Here is a 21707-nt window from a genome sequence, read left to right as displayed (position 1 = left end):
CGCTGTCATCAAATCTGTCCCCGTTTGTCTTTAAAAGAAAATCCAGGCAATTAGCTAGGAAACACCAAGAAAAGGAAAAAGTATTAAAATATAACCCTGGATTCTTTGTAGATTATAATAGATTGTTGAAGCAGTGTAAGACAGTTGCAAAAATGTTCTGAGTTTTCATTGTGATCAAAATACACTCGAAGGGGAAGAATTCCCATCCCAAAACCAAAATCAGCTTATTGGGTTTTTTTTGTGAAGAATAATGAAGAAGAAATCATTTCAGGGTTTAATAATAATAATAGACTCCGGATTCTTGCAGACTGGATGTGTTCGAATGACTTAGTCCTAAACATGGACAAGTCTTCAGCCATGTGACTTTCACGTAGACATAGAGGGACATAATTGAACAAAAATGTCTATCTCCATGGGCGTTTATCTCCGAGAACGGGTCCGTGAAGGGGCGGACCGAACTGTATTTTCGAAAAAAATAGACGTCCATGTTTTATTCGACAATTTGTGAGCTGGGCGTTTTTGTTTTTCAGCGATAATGGAAAATGAAAGCGCCCAGCTCAAAAACGAATAAATGCAAGGCATTTGTTCGTGGGAGGGGCCAGGATTCATAGTGCACTGGTCCCCCTCACTTGCCAGGACACCAACCGGGCACCCTAGGGGGCACTTTTACAAAAACAAAAAAAAAAAGGTAAAAGAGCTCCCAGGTGCATAGCACCCTTCCCTTGTGTGTTGAGCCCCCCAAATCCCCCTCAAAACCCACTGCCCACAAGTCTACACCATTACTATAGCCCTAAGGGGTGAAGGGGGGCACCTACATGTGGGTACAGTGGGTTTGGGGGGGGTTGGACGACTAAGCATTAAGCAGCACAATTGTAACAGGTAGGGGGGGATGGGCCTGGGTCCACTGCACCCCCTAACAACTGCTCCAGGGACCTGCATACTGCTGGTGGGTATGACATTTGAGGGTGAAACTAAAAAGTTGTGAAACATCATTTTTTGTGGTGGGAGGGGGTTAGTGACCACTGGGGGAGTCAGGGGAGGTCATCCCCGATTCCCTCTGGTGGTAATCTGGTCATTTAGAGCACTTTTTGGGGCCTTATTCGTGAAAAAACAGGGTCCAGGAAAAGTGCCCTAAATTCTAGCTACAAACGCATACTTTTTTTCCATTATCGGCGAAATGCGCCCATCTCTCCTCGGCCGATAACCACGCCCCAGTTCCACCTCCGACACGCCCCCGTCAACTTTGTACGCTTCCGCGATGGAGTGCAGTTGAAAACGTCCAAAATCGGCTTTCCATTATACCGATTTATTCGTTTTTGTGAGATAAACGTCTATCTCCCGATTTGGGTCGTAATCTAGGCGTTTTTCTCTTTCAATTATAAGGTGGATAATGTCTTAAGAGTTTTTTGCCAGAAATTTGTGCTCATTCTTTCTGTTTCTCAAGATAGTCACTTGGGGTGTCCAAAGAGATAGTGATTGTATTTATTGCCTGCACATGTTGCGACAATTGAAGGCCATACTTACTAAAGAAAATTTGGTGAAAGTGGTAAATGCTTTTATTACTAGTAGACGGGATTAGTGTAATTCTTTATTGATTGGCTCTAGTAAAGCCATCTTACAAAGGTTGCAGCTGCACGGCTGATTACTGGAGCTAAAATAAATCAGATCATATTCCTCCAATTTTGTGCGAACTACATTGATTGCCAGTTTCAAAGTGAGTAGAATTCAAAGTGTTATGTTTTGTTTTTAAAGCCTTAAACTTAGACCATCCTATATATTTATCCAAGAAAATATGCATATTTTCGTTTAGAGCTATTGAGTTCCTCGCCAAAAGGACGTCTTCAATTACCTGTTTTGGACACTTTTAAGTTGTTGATTCAGAAGCGGGCTTTGTGTTGGACCCTTTTTGTAGAATTCTTGGCTGAATAGTTTTTCTGATATATCTTATACCTTTCATAAACTTTTAAAGACTTTTTACTACAGTTGATTTACTTTAGGTGCAATTTTATGTTTGTTTTCTTTTGTTTTGTTTTTTTAATTTTAGTCATACCATTAGTGAATGTAATCTGGAATTTGTACTGTTACATTTTGTATGATAGATTTTCTTTTATTGTAAACTGCTTAGACACAATAGTATATTACGGTATATTAAACCAATAAATCCAGCCCAATCCAAAAAGGTACAAAGATGGACAGATCCAGAAAATATATTTTATATATTATGTTCATTCCATAGGAATCCAGTACATAGTACAATAAAATATTTCTTATAACAATTACAGTTAAAAACAAGGTCAAATATATCAGTAATACCATAAGCAAAGCAAAATGTAAATGGCACAACACACATTGTTTAAACTACAACATGAAATGTTTGCATACACTCTTAATTATTAATAACCCGTTTTAGCTGTGAAATTCATATCTCTTTAAATCAAAACTATATGCAACTTGGAAATCAGTTAAAAAAAACAAAAAAAAGCAAAATGCCACCACATAGGACTCCTCAGATAAGTTAAATAGATCTATAATTTAAAAACAAATTAGTACTGTGTGCATCCCATCATACTCAGCTTGGATGTTTAGGATTGTTTGTGCTGCTTTGTTAACAAAAAAGGGGGGGGGGGGTTGATTGTGGGGGAGGGTAATGTGAGTCAGAGGAGGTTTGTAATAGTTGGAGGTTGACTGACCTGCATTGTCATTGTTTTTCTGCATATGGTTTATGTTTTCTACAGCCACTTGCAATGGTATTTAAAACTCAATAAAAGATACTTTGACATACTACAAATCAGTACCGATAACATACATTCTAAAACCTCTCCTGGGAACACGACAGCCAATCAGATTTTCAGGATATCCACAGTGAATGAGTGAGGTAGATTTGCATGTGTGGGGTCCGCAGGGCATGCAAGATTTAGTTCATGCATATTCATTGCGGGTATCCTGAAAATCCAACTAGCTGTGGAGGCCCTAAGAAGTTTGGGAAGCTCAGATCCACAAGTAGGTCAAAGCCTGACTGTGAAATGGTTAGAGAGAGATTGATAGCAGCAGTACAGAATAATGAATTTTAGACAAGAAGGTTCAAAGCCAACATAGTACAAATTAACAGGCGTCTGCAGATTCTGTAAAACAGAATTAGAAAGTGTTAAACATCTCATTGCTGGTGTGACATGATATCAGAAGGATCTGTATTACAGAAAGGCAATCCTAATGTACCACAACTCATCCAGTGGAAACTGGGGGTGGGTGGGGTGGGGGTCTTTTACAAAAGTGAGCTAAGTTTTAGCGTGCGCTAAAAATGCTAGTGCACCTTAGTAAAAGGACCCCTGTGTAAACACTATAGCTTGATTGTTGTGGTAAAGGAGAAAAGCACAAGATCGGCGATGCTAATACACATCAGTACCCACCTTCTATTCTGTACTACATGTAACGAGAGAAAAGATTCTCGAGTACTAAAAAATGCATTGTGAGGGCAAGAACAGGTGACAGAAAGATACAGACGTAATCCCAGTTGCGTTCGGCACCATTTGCTCGGTTTAAAAAGAGCTCTCAAGTGCACTTTACACCTTATGAATTCCAGAAGGAAGCTCTGTTTAGCATCAAGTATCAAGACAAGTCCTAGCAGTAAATTTGAGATCAAGATTATATTGCACATACTTTGGTGAGTAGGTTTAATCCTATCACAGTATATGCAATACTAACTAATTTGAAATCGCCCTCGATATAGACTAAAGGGCTTTCCATTAGTCTTATAAATGTTGCATAACGCTCAGGTTTCACAGTACATATTAATTTTGAATAAAATTGGCCACCTTTTAACTGTTGGTGTGTTTTGGGGTTTGTTTTTTTAAAGTAAGAATTGTAGATGGTTTAATATTTTGGACTTTTTTCACCTTTCCTTATTGTCTATTTCTCTGTTTCTTTGTTTCTATCTAATCAATTTCTGATTTCATTGTACTTGTATCTCCTCTGATCTGACCAAAGCCTTTCAGTGCATTTCCCTTCCCTTCTTCCTCTGATCCTTCTACCCTCTCTACTGTAATTGTTTCCTCAGTTCATTGTAAGCCGCTTTGAGGCTGCTTTAAGTGGTATAAAGCGGGGTATAAATGTTCTGAATAAATAAATAACTGAGGAATGCGCATCCAAATAAAAGGAACTGTCCATTGCAAAATCAGCAAAATGAAAAATACAAGAGCAAATGCAAACAATACTTGAGCATAGATTTCTACAAATACCCTCAAGAGGCAGCTAAATTATCATTAATCTTTAAACAATTTTTATATAAAAACCATAAGCCTTATCTGTGTTGCGTAGATTCATACAAATACTCAATAGTCCACCATCAAAATGATGATATATAAAAGATGCCCAACATGTTTTCGTGTGATGTCTACATCGGGGCCCTTGATGGAGAAATTATTTTGTAACACCAGGACAAACGGGAGAACCCTTAACAAAAAAAGAATGGAAAAATGTGTAAAACAGAAGGAGAGTAAACTAAAATAATTTTTAAAAAATCAACATATCCACTAATCATAAACCCCTAAATTCTCAGGCAAAAAAATCCCCCCCCCCCCCACCACCAAAAAACTTATTGATATAATTAAGGCAAACATAGTGACACAATGTGAACTAAAAAAAAAAAAAGTTATCACACCACAAAACTGCATTGGCTTTTAGAGATGTTATCTATGCTTTCTTGTGACTTATAGTAGAGTTTTCAGCAGACTTCTGTTTTTCATCTTATTTCCAGAGATAATGGACCCCAGATAGCCTATGTGCGAGACTTCAAGGCAAAAGTCCAGTATTTCAAGTTTTGGTGTCAGGTAAATAAAACTCTGCGGTGGATTTGACTTACATTGAACTAGGAAGAGGTGATAAGGATCTAAACTTGCCTTCTTCAACATCCCCATCCCTCATTTGCTGTAGAGGAGGGACTTCTGATTGGTAACCTGAAGGAACACCACCAAATTATTTGGCCAGTCACCTTGAATAAGTTTAAGGTGATACGGGCAAAAGAACATTTTAGTAATACCGTAGGTAGAAATTTAGGGGTGTGTGTGTTTGTGTATATACGGAGTTTTTTTTACATAAATCCACAGTATAAGATTGCAAGTTTGATCTTTGCCCAAATGACTTCGCTGCCAGCAGATTGAACCATGAAATCCTGTTGGAATATTGTATCAATAGAACACCTGAGAATTTCATAGTAACAGTAAATGACGACAGATAAAGACCTGTAGGGTCCATCCAGTCTGCTCAACAAGATCAAACTCATTGTATGTGATACTTTATATGTATACCTTTCCTTGATTTGTCCTTGCCTTTTTCAGGGCACAGACAGTAGAAGTCTGCCCAGCACTGGCTTTGCTTCCCAATTACCAGTGTTGCCACCCAATCTCCACTGAGCTTCTGTGGATCCATTCCTTATGAACAGGATTCCTTTGTGTTTATCCCACACATTTTTGAATTCAGTTACAGTTTTTATCTCCACCACCTCCCGCGGGAGGTAATTCCAAGTATCTCCCACCCTTTCCATGAACATTTCTGACCTCAAAAGAAAATTCTTCTTTTTTTTTTCTTTTTTGTTTTTTAATATAGAACAAATGTTTGCTGTGCTAAATGATCATGCTGTGGAAACATGCTTCCTTAAATACAAGATCACAAGTTACTTTTTGTCAGAGAGTAGACATGGCCTCTGCTATTCCCAGCTGTAGCTGGTGACACCATTTAAATAGTATTGCTTTTGAGGTAACAGCAGAGTTGCAGGTATGAAGGCTTCTGTAGCAGTGGCGTAGCTACGTGGGGCCTGAGGGGGCCGGGGCCCCCGCAGATTCACCCCAGGACCCCCCTCCTGGCGAACCCGCCCCCGCCGCCGCCTACCTTTACTTTTGCTGGCGGGGGATCCCACTCCCCGCCAGCCGACGTCTTCTCAGTCCTTCCTGCTCTTCAATTTGTTTGCTGACGTCCTGCACGTAATTGTACGTGCAGGACGTCAGCAAACAAATTGAAGAGCAGGAAGCGACTGAGAAGAAGACATTGGCTGGCGGGGAGTGGGATCCCCCGCCAGCAAAAGTAAAGGTAGGCTGCAGTGGCGGCAGGTTTGCGGCGGGAGGGGGGAGGAGGCAATGTCGGCGGTGGGGGGGCGGCGCCGGGGGGAGGGCTAAAATGTGCCCCTCCCCCCGGGCTCTGGACCCCTCCCTCACGGAAGGCTGGCTACATTCAAAGTGCATCCAGCAATATCTAGGCAAATGGGTTCTTTTTTCGTTGTTTTAATTTAATTATAGATCTTATACATTGCCTTCCTGCCTTTTACAGAAGGCCCTCTAAAACAGTGTAGTCTCATACAAAGGACATTGGCAGATCCCATGGTGGTACAGATCTGGGTTTGGGCCAGGGCACGTTGGGGGGAGGTAGCATGCTCAGCCCTGGGGAAGGAAAGTTATTAAGAGTCTGGAGGGGGGGGGGGGGGGGGTTCTTGTGCCTGCCCAGCAAGACCATGATGTAGAGCAGCAAAAGTGTCAGAAAACACTAAGATCCCAGTGGATTAAAAAATATCCATCGATTTATAGCATTAGTTATTTCATGCAGCACAGCTGTATCTGGTTGAAATTTACAAGACCGTATGGAAGTGGCTGGCATTGCATTTGGACCGAGGCCTGAAAGGGTGCTGTTGGGGACATGATTGTCTATAGCATGGGAACTGAGCCATTGGCCTTTTGCAAAGATTGTCTCTGTGCTTGTTTAATTTTTATGTAAGAGTTTTGTGCAAGATTTTATGAGCCTAGGCAAGTAAAAAAAATTCTGGATTCAAAAATTGAGGCAAGGAGGTGATCTTGAGAGTTTGCATTTATCTCATAGTAATATAGTAAATGACAGCAGATAAAGACCATGATGGTCCATCCAGTCTTCCCAGGGTTGAACCTACTGTTCGGGTTACCCCCCCCCCCCCCCCCCTTCTGTGCTCTCTTTTTGTTGTGTGAGCTAAGTTTTTCTGGAGTAGAAATGTTCTGTACTTTTATTTCATATTCTTCCCATATAGGGATCCTTTGTATATATCCTAAACCTTTTTGAATTTTGTCACATTTTGCATCCCCACCACATCCTTGGAAGAGGATTCCAGGCATCCACAACCCTCTCTGAGGAAAAAATATTTCCTGGTGTTCCTTTTTTGAATCCCCCCCCCCCCCCCCCCCTTGCAGCTTTATGTTATGTCCTCTGGTTCTGTAGTCTCTCCATCTTTGGAAAGGTTTGCGTGTTCATTTATATCTTTCAAGTATTTAAATATCTGTATTTTGTCCCCTCTCCCTCCTCTCCTCTAGGGTATATATAGTCAAGTCTTCAAGTCTCTTCTCATACATCTTCTGCCAGAGACCCTATATCATTTTGGTCACTTTCCTCTGAAATGTTTCAGGTCTTTTTATGTCTTGGCAAGGATATGGCCTCCAAAACTGAACTCAGTACTCCTAAGTATGGTCTCACCAATGACTTATACAGGGCCATTATCGCTAGTTATGCCCCCTCTAAGCAGCCAAGCTTCCTTCTGGCCTTGGCCACTGCCTTATCACATTTGTTTTGCCACCGAGAGATCCTGGAGCACTATCACTCCAAGCTCTCTTTCTTGGACCATTCATATCAGCCTCATTTCCTATCACATTTCATATAATGGAGGCAGTGGATGCAAATCAAGTTTGTGCATTTTTTTTTTATTACATTTGTACCCTGCGCTTTCCCACTCATGGCAGGCTCAATGCGGCTTACATGGGGCAATGGAGGGTTAAGTGACTTGCCCAGAGTCACAAGGAGCTGCCTGTGCCTGAAGTGGGAATCAAACTCAGTTCCTCAGGACCAAAGTCCACCACCCTAACCACTAGGCCACTCCTCCACTGTTGCTACTATTTGACATTCTACATGGAATGTTGCTATTCCACTAGCAACATTCCATGTAGAAGTCGGCCCTTGCAGATCACCAATGTGGCCGCGCAGGCTTCTGCTTCTGTGAGTCTGACGTCCTGTATGTACGTGCAGGACGTCAGACTCACAGAAACAGAAGCCTGCGCAGCCTTCTACTTGGAATGTTGCTCGTGGAATAGCAACATTCCATGTAGAATCTCCAATAGTATCTCTTTTATTTTTGTTACATTTGTACCCTGCGCTTTCCCACTCATGGCAGGCTCAATGCGGCTTACATGGGGCAATGGAGGGTTAAGTGACTTGCCCAGAGTCACAAGGAGCTGCCTGTGCCTGAAGTGGGAATCCAACTCAGTTCCTCAGTTCCCCAGGACCAAAGTCCACCACCCTAACCACTAGGCCACTCCTCCACTATTCATTGTGGATATCCTGAAAACCTGACTGGCAAGGGGTGCTCCAGGACTGGGTTTGGGAAACGCTGCTCTAGACTATATACCATTGTGGATCAACAGGCCGTCTCCTCTTTTCATCACATCCCCTTCATGTCGGGCAATTTGTGTGACTCCTCCCACTTTCTTTTTTGCCATCTCTGTCTCTCCTGAATAGATTATAGCCGGGTATGGCAAGATCCCTTTCATGAGACTCATTGAACCATGCTGTCTTTAACACCTACAACGTCAAGTCCATTTCTACCATTAGAGCTTCCAGATCAGGAATTTTAGTACGGAGTCTGAGTATTTGCGATCGTAACCTTCTGCCAATTTTTAGATTGTTTTCTTTTATTATGTAAAGCTTTTATTCTGGTTTCCTCTTCCCCTTTATTATTACTGAGGGGCTCATTTTCAAAGCACTTAGACTTACAAAGTTCCATAGGCTACTATGTAACTATGTAAGTCTAAGTGCTTTGAAAAACAATGCACGACCTAACTAACTTCCGGAAATCATTGAAAACCAGTTTGTTCAAAAACCTAAACACATGAACCCTGCAACACAACGAAACTTATACCAGAACTGGACAAAACTTAACTCTTTCTCCTTAACTACCTAATTTACTCTGTTACTCATGAACTTTAAGGCAATACCACTCTGCATTTCTCATACCGGAATTGGCGATTGCCATTACAGTACTATGTAAGCCACATTGAGCCTGCAAATAGGTGGGAAAATATGGGCTACAAATGCAACAAATAAATAAAATAAATAAATACACCTCTATGTATATTGAGATCATCTTACCTTGTTGTTTTTTTTTCTCATCACTATTGTGCTTTTGCTGGGGGGGTGACCTGTTGAACTTTTAATCTCCCACAGGATGGAAATTAAAATAAAAGCGTTAGCCCCAGAGCATTTGTGTGACCAGTTTGGAGGCGGAGATGCCATCATCTAAACGCAGTGGTTGATTAATGGCACTATGAGCGATTCAAGTTCAGTTGGAAAGAATTAGCTGAATTAGGCTTTTTCTGCAATAGCCCCCATTTCTTGGAACGTGTTACCTGAGGATACCTGTAATTGTTTGGATTAGATGAATTTTAGAAAACATGTGAAATTCTGTTATTTACCCAAATCAATGCACGGATTAGAATAATTGTTAGGATTGTGAGATATGGTAAGAGAGTGGATAGGTGTAATGAGAGGTGAAATTGAGGGTGGAGGTGCAGTAGGAAGGAAAGGGATAGAGGAGTGGTGATCTGGTCAGTTGGGTGGGATGGGGCTAAGAGGGAGAGAGAAAGAAAGAAATGGTTTATTGTGTAAAAGTGTGATGGTTGTATTTGTGCTTCTAAATTGCCTCAGATCTGGAGACAGATGAAACCAAATAGATAACTTCAGTTAGAATCACTGTAATTATGAGGTTTTTTTCCCCTGACATTTGCAGAGGGTAACAGCTGGATAAACTTTATTCCATTTATTATGTATCGTAACACAACTGGCGTACATTGTATATGTAACAGTTATAAATGGTATTTGACATCTGTTTTCAGCAACTTGCGTTGCCACAGCATATCAAGATTACAGTGACAAGAAAGAACTTGTTCGAGGACTCGTTTCAGCAGGTATTTAACATACGTTTGCTCGATAAGTATACTGTATGAAGGTTTGGACTGAAATTTCCAGTTCGCTTATTTTTGCCATGATTCTTTATGCCAGCATGTTAAAGTCTTGGTAGGTCCTAAAGGGAACAAAAATAAACGGAAACTCAATAAATGTCAACAACTCAATTCAGACTGAAGAGTGAGGAATAACCTCTGTTGGTCCAACACCATAAAGGAATAGTGTGTGTGGGGGGGGGGGGGGGGGGGGGGGGGGGGGGGGGAGGAGGACCTCAGATGACTGTGGTACCCTTGTAGATGCCAATAATTGTAATGTCACAGCATCCAAAGCACAGTTCACAGCTTTTATCATCGGTCATAAAAACCCCCAACCAGGGGCGTAGCCAGACAACAAATTTTGGGTGGGCCTAGGCAAGAAGTGGGTGGGCACCAAGTGTTCTCCCCCCTCCCAACCACCACCAAAAAAAATACTTCAGCTGGTGGGAAAATACTTCTTTCCACCTTGGCAGTATGCAGCAGGCATGCGCTGAAAATGGAGTGTGTGCAGGTGCCAGTATCGTGAAGAGTAGCGTTTTTGTTACCATCAGGGAGAAGTCTTTAGCTGGCCGAGCTTGAGATCCCCATCAGCTACCACTAAATGTGCGCTACTGTTGGGTGGGCCTGAGCAGTAAATGGGTGGGCCCTGGCCCACCCAGGCCCACCTGTGGCTACGCCACTGCCCCCAACCATACCAATGAACAATTGTGCAAAAATTTCTTAATGGTGCAAATAAATTTCATCTAGAAAAATATAGTGAGAACAATGTACCCCCCATCAAAAGGGAACTAGCAGTTGAACTTACCTTATATGGCAGTCTCAAGCAGTAGAATCCTGGTCCCAATGGGGACCCGTTTCACCGAGCGGCTTCCTCGGGGAACTGAATACTGCAATAAAATCTTTAGTGTTGCTGCCTGTTCAACTATTGAAAAACAAAACATATGAGTCACATCAGATGTAACGAATAAGAAACTAGAGGATAATCAAAAACTTCACTCACAGGAACTTCTCTAACATATACCTAAACCGTGGCGACAATTCCAGCCGCGAAAAAATGGCAGCCATTTATTTGTGAACGCTGACGCCTGCGCAAAGGAAATCGGCAACGTAAAAGCAAGGGGCAATTCTATAATGGGTACCTAGGCAGAAAAGGAACACAGGCCCCAAATGTTGCACCTGTTCCATGAAGGCGACATATGTGCCTGTATCAGTGGTGTATTGTGGGTCTCTGGCAACTGGGAATCAGTGTTTACATTTACACACTCATACACACATCACCTCTAGCCCTCTGCCTCCCCAAGATGGTCCAGTCCCAGCTGACTACAGGATAAATTATCCAGTGGTGTAACAGGCCTAATGCTTCTCTAACCTGCTGTTCCTGTTGAAGTCTCTCCTGCCCATGCATTTTACAGCTCAGATCAGCTGTTTCACCTGCCTGGTACACCGCAGGGTTCCTTACACCCTCATCCTACTTATAAGGCTCCACTGAAATCTCCCAATCAAGCGGGGAAAAGGATACTATCTGTCTTTTTCTTCATTTGATGGCCTCTGGTGCTCTGACAGTGATGCTCCTGGGATAACTAGGGTCACTTAGCTGATAGGTGTTAAGGCAATATTCTGCTCCCAACTAGCTTTGGAAGATTTGGGGGGCCCTTGAGTTGAATGAGTGAGTAATGCCCAGTGTTACTTTAAAAGTACTGATCGTCACTGAGTCAGTGCTTGGCTGCATATTTTCAGCCATGGCAGACTGGCTGAATTCTGGCCGCCAAGATTTATGAATATTTTCAACCTAAAAATAGGTGCCCGAGTTTGGCTGGAAAGTGGGCTCACACCTGAATTGAGCCACCTAGATTAGGCACTCGGCCATGGCTGAAGATCAGATTGTGAGCCTATTAATGTTACAAGTAACACTGTGTAAGATCTTTCCTTAAGGAAGAAAACCTCTGTTTTCCTTTGCTTTATTTTAGATAATGAGTATTAATCCTCAGGACCTGAGAAGACGATTGTGGATTATCTTTCCTGGAGAAGAAGGTTTAGACTATGGAGGGGTGGCAAGGTAAAACAGAACATTGGTTAAATATTCATAACAGCAACCAGGAAATATCACGTGGCTTTGAAAGGTTTCCAGATTAGAAAGATCAATTACTACTGATTAGGCAGTTCTGAAAGGGATTTCTGCTGGTAAATAATTACCCCTTAGAAAAAACCCTTCAAAAATGATCCCAGACCCTCTGTAGGGAAAATAAGTGATCTGTTTTCAGCATGCATACTCTTCCAGATGGGGGAAAAGAAATGGTGTTGGGGTGGAAAAGGGCAGACCAGCAAAAATGCATGCATCGATTCCATTTTGAAATCTCCATGCTTTGCTGCCTTCTGCCTCTCCCCCCCCCCCCCCCCAACATACTTAACACCTACAAAGTACATGGGGAAAAGCTTTCCTGAGGCACTGGCTGACTGACAGATTTTTAAAGGGGAACTTACTACTTGACAGGAAATAGTCATATGCATATACTTTCAAAGCAAAGTACACTGTCTTTTTAAAAATACGTCCTGATGGTACAGCCAGTGCCACAGGAAAGCTTTTCCCCATCTACTTTGTAAGTGGTAAGTCGACCAACACTGCAAAAAGCAGGAAACCTTTCTAAGCTGTTTCTTACAAAAACAGAAGGATATATAGCCCTGTTTGATGGGGAGCCGGAGGAGCCGAGCAAGCAGCCTCCGCTCCCGCTCTAGGCATCACGTGTCTCTTAACGTACAAAACAACTTATTTGCACAGCAACTGAACAAAGAACAAGACCTTAAAGGTAAATGGAATGCAGAGGCTGGGTCCGTACAACCAAGATGAGTCTCTGCATACTTGATTGAATTCAGTGTGAAAACATTGTTTTTGGGGGTGTCTCCAAGACATGGCGGAGGAAAAAGAAAGCTGCCTTAATAGGCTGGTTGTGGCTATGTGAGTGGGTGGCAAGGGGGAGACTATACGGGGTGCGGGAGGGTGACTGCTGGTATGTACATACGTGTGTGTGTGTGGTAGTTTGCATATTTGTCTGCTGAACTAAACGTATACCCTGGAGGAAAGGAGAAACAGGGGTGATATGATACAAATGTTCAAATATTTGAAAGGTATTAATCCGCAAACAAACCTTTTCCGGAGATGCGAAGGCGGTAGAACGAGAGGACATGAAATGAGATTGAAGGGGGGCAGACTCAAGAAGAATGTCAGGAAGTATTTTTTCATGGAGAGGGTGGTGGATGCTTGGAATGCCCTCTCGCGGGAGGTGGTGGAAATGAAAACGGTAACGGAATTCAAACATGCGTGGGATAAGCATAAAGGAATCCTGTGCCGAAGGAATGGATCCTCAGGAGCTTAGTCGAGATCAGGAGGCGGGGATAGTGCTGGGCACACTTATACGGTCTGTGCCAGAGCTGGTGGTTGGGAGGCGGGGATAGTGCTGGGCAGACTTATACGGTCTGTGCCAGAGCTGGTGGTGGGAGGCGGGGATAGTGCTGGGCCGACTTATCGGGTCTGTGCCAGAGCTGGTGGTTGGGAGACGGGGATAGGGCTGGCCAGACTTATACGGTCTGTGCACTGAAGAGGACAGTACAAATAAAAAAGTAGCACATATGAATTTATCTTCTTGGGCAGACTGGATGGACTGTGCAGGTCTTTTTCTGCCGTCATCTACTATGTTACTATGAGGAGAAACTATACGAGTAAAAGGTGTGTGTGTCTTACCGGCTCTTGTGTTCTCTCACCCTCCACGTGTTCTCCCTTGCCTGGCTGCACTCACTTCCTCAACTTCCTACCCCATTTTGCACTGTATCTCCTTAGAACCCCTTCCTTGTTCCTTTGCAGTCTACTCCCCACACCTGCTTCCATTCCTCTCTACCCTTCAGTCCACTCCCTTGAACTCTCACCCTCTCATACATCCCTCCCTTTCCCTTGTACTCACTCTTCCTTCCCTTGCAGACCCTTTCCTTGCATCCAATTCCCCTCCCATCACCATTATTTTATCTTGCACCTCCCTTCTCTTTCTGCGCTGCTGGGAGGAGGGTCCCTGGTGGCAGTCTTCTCTACTGCTTTTCTTTGTGGCCGGGGCTCTCGCTTCCTCTGCCATTGCAAGTCAGGTTCTCTGCGGCAGTCCTTAGTGGCTCGACTTCCTCTGCCATCGAAAATTGGGTCCTCGGTGGCCACTGATAATGGTGCCATTCTGGCTTTCACTTTTTTGAGGCTCCTTTGTGTCCTAAGGTTTATGCCTGGCAAATTTCATGTGCTCTACTCTATCCTGCATGACTTTGGATTATGTCAGCTGGTAAAAACCCTTTTTTTTATAAACCTCTGTGGAGACAGTGCAAACTTTTATTCAATCTCCCCCATCCAAAGGAGGACCTTAGATGATTGCTGTTCAGTTGTTTTGAAGTTTTTGTTTGTTGTGGTGGGTTTGATATGTTTATTATTTGTGACTTAGCTTGTCATTTTTGCCTGAACACGGCAGGACATTTATATTGGACTGTACACCTGTGCTCTAGTTGGACCAGGGTATATTGCTTTTCGTTTGTATCTTTGGTTATCTGGGATTTAGGTAGGTAGGAAGGGGTGGTTGGGGGTATTCATGTGTTGGATCCCCAGAAATTGGGGACAGTAATTTAGGGGTTTGGGTGATGATGGGGGTTGGTTTTGGGTGGGATAGGTAATAGGACGGTGGGGAGAAATTTGTGTGCATACTGCTTGTTAATTTGTTTGCTATATTAGTTGTCAGTAAAACAGATTTAAAATAATAAGAGGCAAATCCTATTATGGGGCTGTCGCAAAACACCTAGCCACCCTCCTGGGTCTACCACGCGGCCACTTAGAGGGTCTATGCACAGCTCAGGTCCACCTGCACTTGTCACTTGTGCTCTACACTAGCACCCTTCTCCCACCGACTGGGTCTCAACCGCCTCTGGTGAGTCTTCCACTCTCAAAGTATCCCCAGTGATTTCTAGGTTACTGGGGCCACGCTCCCAATGGTCTCACAGTTCCTAGGAAGCACTAACAGACCCAACATACAAACAAACCACCAGGATTTTTAGTCAGTCCAGACAAGCAGAGGCAATAAACTAAAAATATTTATTGTCATGAAAAGTTAGAACAATGAAAAGAAAAGGTGCAATCAGCAAACAGTAACAAGTACCTGAATATGGATCAAGTAAAAAACTAACTAAACATTTGTTTTCTGTCTAAATAGTACCTGGGGAGATCAGGACATATAGCTGCTCACAGGTTATCAAATATAACTGTTCACAGGGCCTCAGCAAAGAGATCTTTCTCTCTCTCCTCCCTGGCTAAGACTGGAGAAAAAAGCCAGTATATCCTAGATGAATTGAGCTCCTGGTCAAAGCCCAAAAGTATACTGCATCTACTTCCTATCTGTGTTAGACTAAAGAAAAAACAGTTCTTTCTCTAACAACTTTAAACATAAACATGCACCACCTGCTGGCCAAACTAGAGAAATACAGTTCAAGAAATAATTCTGCAGCCTATAGTCTTGAAAACCCACTTTTTTCACAGGGGCAATTATAGAAAGTGCACCAAAAGTTAGATGCTTAAACGCTGGGCACTCAGTGCAGATTCTGTAATGGGATCTGTGTACCCAAATTCCATTAGAGAATTCTAGAGTAATTCAGCATTTGTGCATCAACATGTAGGCATGCTCAGTTCGCCATGTCTGTGGCAGGCGTAAATGCCGTACTTTGGCGCATAAATCACACTATTTTATAATGTATGTGTAATTGTGGGAGATGCCCATGCCCCGCCGATCTAAACACCCCCTTGCAAATACTGCTGTGTAAGTGGGACGCTAAAATTTCAAACAGCATTTGTGTGTGAATCTGTGACATTCAAGCATATAAGTGCTCGTATTCTGTAATCATTGTGTGCAAATGGCGTGTACGTTTAGGCGCTCATAGTTAATGTCGGAAATTGAGGCAGATGTTTTAACTTTCTGCCACAACTGCCTACCAACATAGCGCAATCAATATCTTGCATCATGTATTGATTTTGCATAAGACCCTCCCAGAAGCTGCACTTTCACAGCCTGTGAATCATCTGTGCCCTGCTGCTAAGGACCTCTCAAGTGCTAAAAGTGCGTTTTACCCTTACTTGTAGACCTCATGGATTTTTCCATCTCTCTCTTGATTTCAGGGAATGGTTCTTTCTGTTGTCTCATGAAGTGTTGAACCCAATGTATTGCCTGTTTGAATATGCAGGGAAGGATAATTACTGCTTGCAAATTAACCCAGCCTCATACATCAACCCTGACCACTTGAAATACTTCCGCTTCATTGGCAGGTTCATTGCAATGGTAAGTTTGAAAAAACAGAATTATCCCGTTTAGTAAGTGATAATGGAACTTCAACAAACGTTTGCTGTTAATATGCACAAGTTCAAATTGGCTCCAGCAGATAACTCTGGCAGAACCTCAAGATTTCTTTAACCAGGTCATTATGACAGGAAAAAGGGAACATGAGTTCACCCATTCAGATATAGGATGGGCAGGATCAAAGTTTATCCAGATAGTAGCTGCAGTCCTAAATTACATGGGTACATTATCCCATTGAAACAGGACCACTGAATATTAGGCATAAAGATATGTGGATAGTTATCTTTCTGAATACTGGCCCCTATCTCCATAGATCCAGAGGGATGTGCTACCTAGATAAGAATATTTTACTGGCTATGTTACATGGACTTTGGATTTTTCTCTCAGGATTTTGTTTGATGGCCCTAATGAATTTGTCAAAATTAAACAGTTTATTGGGGAAAGGCACTCTGATGTGGGACAGAATATTTACTGCCAAAATAAGAAAAGGATCACTGGAATCCCGGAGTACGTGGATCATGGGCCTTTTTCTGACTTAGATGAAGAATGAGTTCATTTACGAACAATAAAAAATTGAACTTTTAGCTGCCTTTCTAAAAATTCTCAAGACAACTTGCAGCATTTTTAGAATTGTATTTACAATAAGCGCCTGCCTCAAAGAGTGTACAGTCGTAAGTGGGTACCTGAAACAGCAGGCAGTAAAGTGACTTGCTCGAGATCTAAATGCATTTAAGGCAAGGGAGAGTAAGATATTTTAAGCCGCTAGGTCAATCCCGGTGTACCCAACTGTTGCTCAGTATAACCGTTTGTGATAAGTGAGGTATCTGTACCACTCCACTGTTTTGTCCCTCATCGTGTTGAAAGCCACCATAAGGTCCGTGAAGCTAAAATAAATGACTTCTCAACACAGATCCTAAAATACATGAAGAAACCTAAGACATTTTTCTTTGTACTTAAGGAGCTGACCTCTCCTAGACCTTTGACTCTCACATCTAATCTTCTCTCTCTTGATTCCCTTGCTAAATCATTCCTGGACAAAACCACTAATCTTGGAGCTTCTTTTCAGCCCCTCCCTTCAAGACTCACTCCTTCATTTTTCCCTCCGTTGTCCTCTTCCCCGTCCCTGTTCGTTCATGGCCTTATTTCTCTGTTCCTTCCTTTACTTTCTTCACAAGAATCATCAGCTCCATCAGGCTTACCACCAGATCCCATTCTGTCATCCTGGCTCACTATCCCATGACGCTGTCTCCTTCCTCTCCGTTACTGCATGCACCCTTCCTCCTTCCTGGAAACACACTGTTCTGACTCCGCTTTTGAAAAAAAATCAAATCTTGACCCAAAATCAGCCTCAAGCTACCGTCCCATTTCCAATCTTTGTATTACTTCGAAAGTCACCAAATCCATCATTTTTCATCGGTTATCTGAGCATTTACACTGCACCCACAGTCTGGTTTTCGCCCTGGACATACTTGTGAAACTATCCTTACCGCCCTCTTGAGTGATTTATACAAGGTCACTGATTCAGGTAAAGTTGTCCTCTTGGTATCACTTGACCTAACTGCAGCCTTTGATCTAGTGGACCACAGCTTCTTACTAGGCTCAAGTCCTTGGCTATTTCTGGCACTGTCCTGGTTCACCTCTTTTCTTGGTAATCGTTCCTTCCATTTTCTCAGTCCCACCTATCCTCTACTTCGTATCCTGTGGTGGTCCACACGGCTGTATCTACTACTACTACTACTTAGCATTTCTATAGCGCTGCCAGGGTTACGCAGCGCTGTACAAGTTTAGACAAGGGGAAGGACAGTCCCTGCTCAAGAGAGCTTACAATCTAAAGGTAATAAGCTATGTAGTCAGTGTATGTATCGGGAATGGGGAAGGTGGTTAGGCGCCAAAAGCAAGAGAGAAGAGATGGGCCTTGAGTAAGGACTTGAAAATGGGCAGGGAGGGCGCACGTCGTATGGGCTCAGGAAGTCTGTTCCAGGCATAAGGTGAGGCAAGGCAGAAGGGGCGGAGTCTGGAGTTAGCGGTGGTGGAGAAGGGTACAGATAGGAGTGATTTGTCCTGAGAGCGGAGGTTACGGGTGGGAACATATGGGGAGAGGAGGGTAGAGAGGTAATGGGGGGCTGCAGATTGAATGCACTTGAAGGTCAATAGGAGAAGCTTGAATTGTATACGGTAGTGGATCGGGAGCCAGTGAAGCGACTTGAGGAGAGGGGTGATATGAGAGTAGCGGTTCACGCGGTAGATAAGACGTGCGGCGGACTTTTGGACACATTGAAGGGGGGATAGGTGGCTAAGCGGGAGGCCAGCGAGGAGAAGGTTGCAATAGTCAAGACGAGAGGTAACGAGTGAGTGGACGAGAGTTCGGGTGGTCTGTTCAGAAAGGAATGGGTGAATTTTGCTAATATTATAGAGGAAGAAGCGACAGGTCTTAGCTGTCTGCTGGATATGGGCAGAGAAGGAGAGGGAGGAGTCGAAAATGACTCCGAGATTGCGGGCTGAGGAGACGGGGAGGATGAGGGCATTGTCAACAGAGACGGAGAGTGGGGGAAGAGGAGAAGAGTGTCCTGGCTCCCCTTCTTTTTAACATTTTCCTCAGTCCTCTAGCCCTCTTAATTCAAAATCTCAGGGATCTCTGTTCATTTTACTATGCTGGTGACATGTTTTTTGTTGTTGTTGTTGTTGTTGTTGTTTTTTAAGACGTCACCCACAAACCCAGACTTGACTGTACTCAGCTCAGCTCTAGCTACAATTGAATTCTGGTTGTTTGACAACCATTTTGTTCTCAATCCCACAAAGACTGTAGCTTGTTGGATCTCTGGTTCAGCCCATTCCCTGTCAGTTTCTCCTATCCTCTCTAATTCCCCAGTCTCCTTGGGGTATCACTTTAAGTACATAAGTGTTATACTGGATCAAGAACTTTCCTTTTCACATCAAATTGCTTCTCTTGCCCGAGCCTGCTTTCACTCATTATGACAATTTAAAACTGTCAAATCCTACTTAGATATTTCCTTCCAGAAGACGCTGCTCTATAGACTCCTGATTTCCCGTCTCAATTACTGTAATACCATTTATGCCGGTCTTCCCCAATCTTCCCTCGGTCGTCTCCAAATTATCCAAAATATCGCTGCTAGAATTCTTCTACATGCCTCAAGGAATCCTGTTCAGAAGGAAGGGATCCTCAGGAGCTTAGCCTAGAATGGGTGGCAGAGCCGGTGGTTGGGAGGCGGGGATAGTGCTGGGCAGACTTATACGGTCTGTGCCAGAGCCAGTGGTGGGAGACGGGGCAGGTGGTTGGGAGGCGGGGATAGTACTGGGCGGACTTATACGGTCTGTGCCCTGAAAAAGACAGGTACAAATCAATGTAAGGTATACACAAAAACTAGCACATATGAGTTTTTCTTGTTGGGCAGACTGGATGGACCGTGCAGGTCTTTTTCTGCCATCATCATCTACTATTTGACTGTATTACCCCCTTCTTATTCAGCTACATTGGCTGCCAATCTCTTTCCGCATACATTACAAAATCCTGGTTCTAGCACATAAGGTTGTTTTTTTTTAATTTGGGTCTCCCATCCTATCTGTCCTCGTCTCTGATCTCTCATATTCCTTCTTGTGCTCTTCCTTCTCTTCAGGATAACCGCCATAGAATTCCCCCTTTGAAAGAAGCTCATCTCAATTCTACCTGTTCCTCTTTTTGGCTTGCTCTCTCACTATGGAATTCACTCCCTCCACCTATTTGGCTAGAACATTGCTACACAAAATTTAAAGTCCTCTTCACGACCCACCTTTTTAAAAAGGCCGCCTCCATCCACTTGGACCCAGATGCCTCCCGCAGAATCCACTAGCCTTTGCTGTCTGTCCCCAATCCTCTCTTCTCATTCACTCTGTCCTGTCAGATTATTGTGTTACCTTCTTATTTTGTTGATTTGTGTACATTGCTTTGCTTTCTCCATGACAAAAGGCGGTTAAATTCTAATAAATCACATAGATATACAGATGGTTGCATCCAACTCTTTGCAGTGTAAACCCTGCCTGGGTAAATGTGATAGTGCCATCTACTGGGTGTGTTGATACTCTTGAGATTAACCATATTCTTGTTTCTTGTTGACCAGGCTTTGTTCCATGGGAAGTTCATAGACACTGGTTTCTCTTTGCCATTCTATAAGCGCATCCTAAACAAACCAGTAGGACTCAAGGACTTAGAATCTGTTGATCCAGAATTTTACAACTCTTTGATCTGGATAAAGTAAGTTAATGATATTAGTTGTACAGCAATTCTGCCATGACATTCTGTCTTGCAACTCCTTCGCACTGTTGCGTGTAGATGGTATTTAGTGTTCTTCTACTCAAGGAAGGAAAGTAGAAGAAATATTCCTTCCTTGAGTCGGAAGAACATTAAATACCATCTGCACACAACAGGAGACCATTTTCACCTTACCGTTAACATATAAAAATTCCACATCTGTAGGAAATTCATATTTTTTTTTCTATTTTAAAAAAGTTGTAGATTTCATTTAATTTGTAGCTTTAGATTATTACACCTTAACCTTAAAATTCAAAGTGGATTACAGTTGTTAAGCTATCATATCAGTATTACAATAACCAAAAGACAAGAGCAAAGTAATAAAGAATTTGTACAACTGTGACTATATCTATAAACGTGTGAGTCATACAGGATGTTGGGTAACTGGATCCACAGATACTGAAATGGTAAACCAAAACAGACAAATGGAACAAGAGCCACAAGAGGTGAATTGTCAGTTTTCGAAGATGGATTTAATGAGTCAGTATCACATACTATGTGTACAACGCAGTCAAATATATGTTGGTCCCCCGAGTGTATCCACAATGAAGAAAGCAAACTGAAGTAACTTAGTTAAAAAAAAAAAAATTTTACTTAATTAACGTGGATATAAACAGCACCTACCTTCTCATTTCTTTTGGGCGTAAAAGACCAAATGAAAGAGTTTATATTTTACTAGCCGTTAAGCCCGTTAAAACGGGCGAGTATTGGTATGTTTTATTTTGATGTGTAACTCCCTCCCTCCCAGCTCCAAGGCCCCATTCCCTCCCCCATCCCCTCCCAGCTCCAAGGTCCCCCTCCCTCCCTCCCAGCTCCAAGGCCCCCCTCCGTCCCTCCCCCCTCCCCTCCCAGTTCCAAGGGCCCCCCTTCGTCCCTCCCTCCCAGTTCCAAGGGCCCCCTCTGTCCATCCCTCCCAGCTCCAAAGCCCCCCTCCTTCTGACCTCCCATGTTCAGCATCCTCTCTGCTTCCCTCCCAGCTCCAAGGCCCCCTCCCCTCCCCCTCTTCCCTCCCAGCTCCAAGGCCCACCCTCCTCCCCCTCTTCC

General features: G+C 43.1%; 1 protein-coding gene across 4 annotated transcripts in view; it reads left to right on the top strand.

Annotated features, from left to right (window-relative positions):
- Window positions 1–21707, top strand: part of ITCH (itchy E3 ubiquitin protein ligase) — a 186452-nt gene that overhangs the window by 145466 nt on the left and 19279 nt on the right. For all 4 annotated transcript variants that reach the window (XM_030213284.1, XM_030213283.1, XM_030213286.1 and 1 more), the window contains 5 exons: window positions 4754–4826; window positions 9891–9962; window positions 11963–12051; window positions 16180–16339; window positions 20473–20606. In XM_030213284.1, coding sequence (XP_030069144.1) covers window positions 4754–4826; window positions 9891–9962; window positions 11963–12051; window positions 16180–16339; window positions 20473–20606 — 528 coding nt within the window. The remainder of the gene's footprint in view (window positions 1–4753; window positions 4827–9890; window positions 9963–11962; window positions 12052–16179; window positions 16340–20472; window positions 20607–21707) is intronic.

This window comes from Microcaecilia unicolor, chromosome 8 (genome assembly GCF_901765095.1).
Source record: "Microcaecilia unicolor chromosome 8, aMicUni1.1, whole genome shotgun sequence".
Lineage (NCBI taxonomy): Eukaryota > Metazoa > Chordata > Amphibia > Gymnophiona > Siphonopidae > Microcaecilia > Microcaecilia unicolor.
This window is presented reverse-complemented; position numbering and strand designations above follow the sequence as displayed.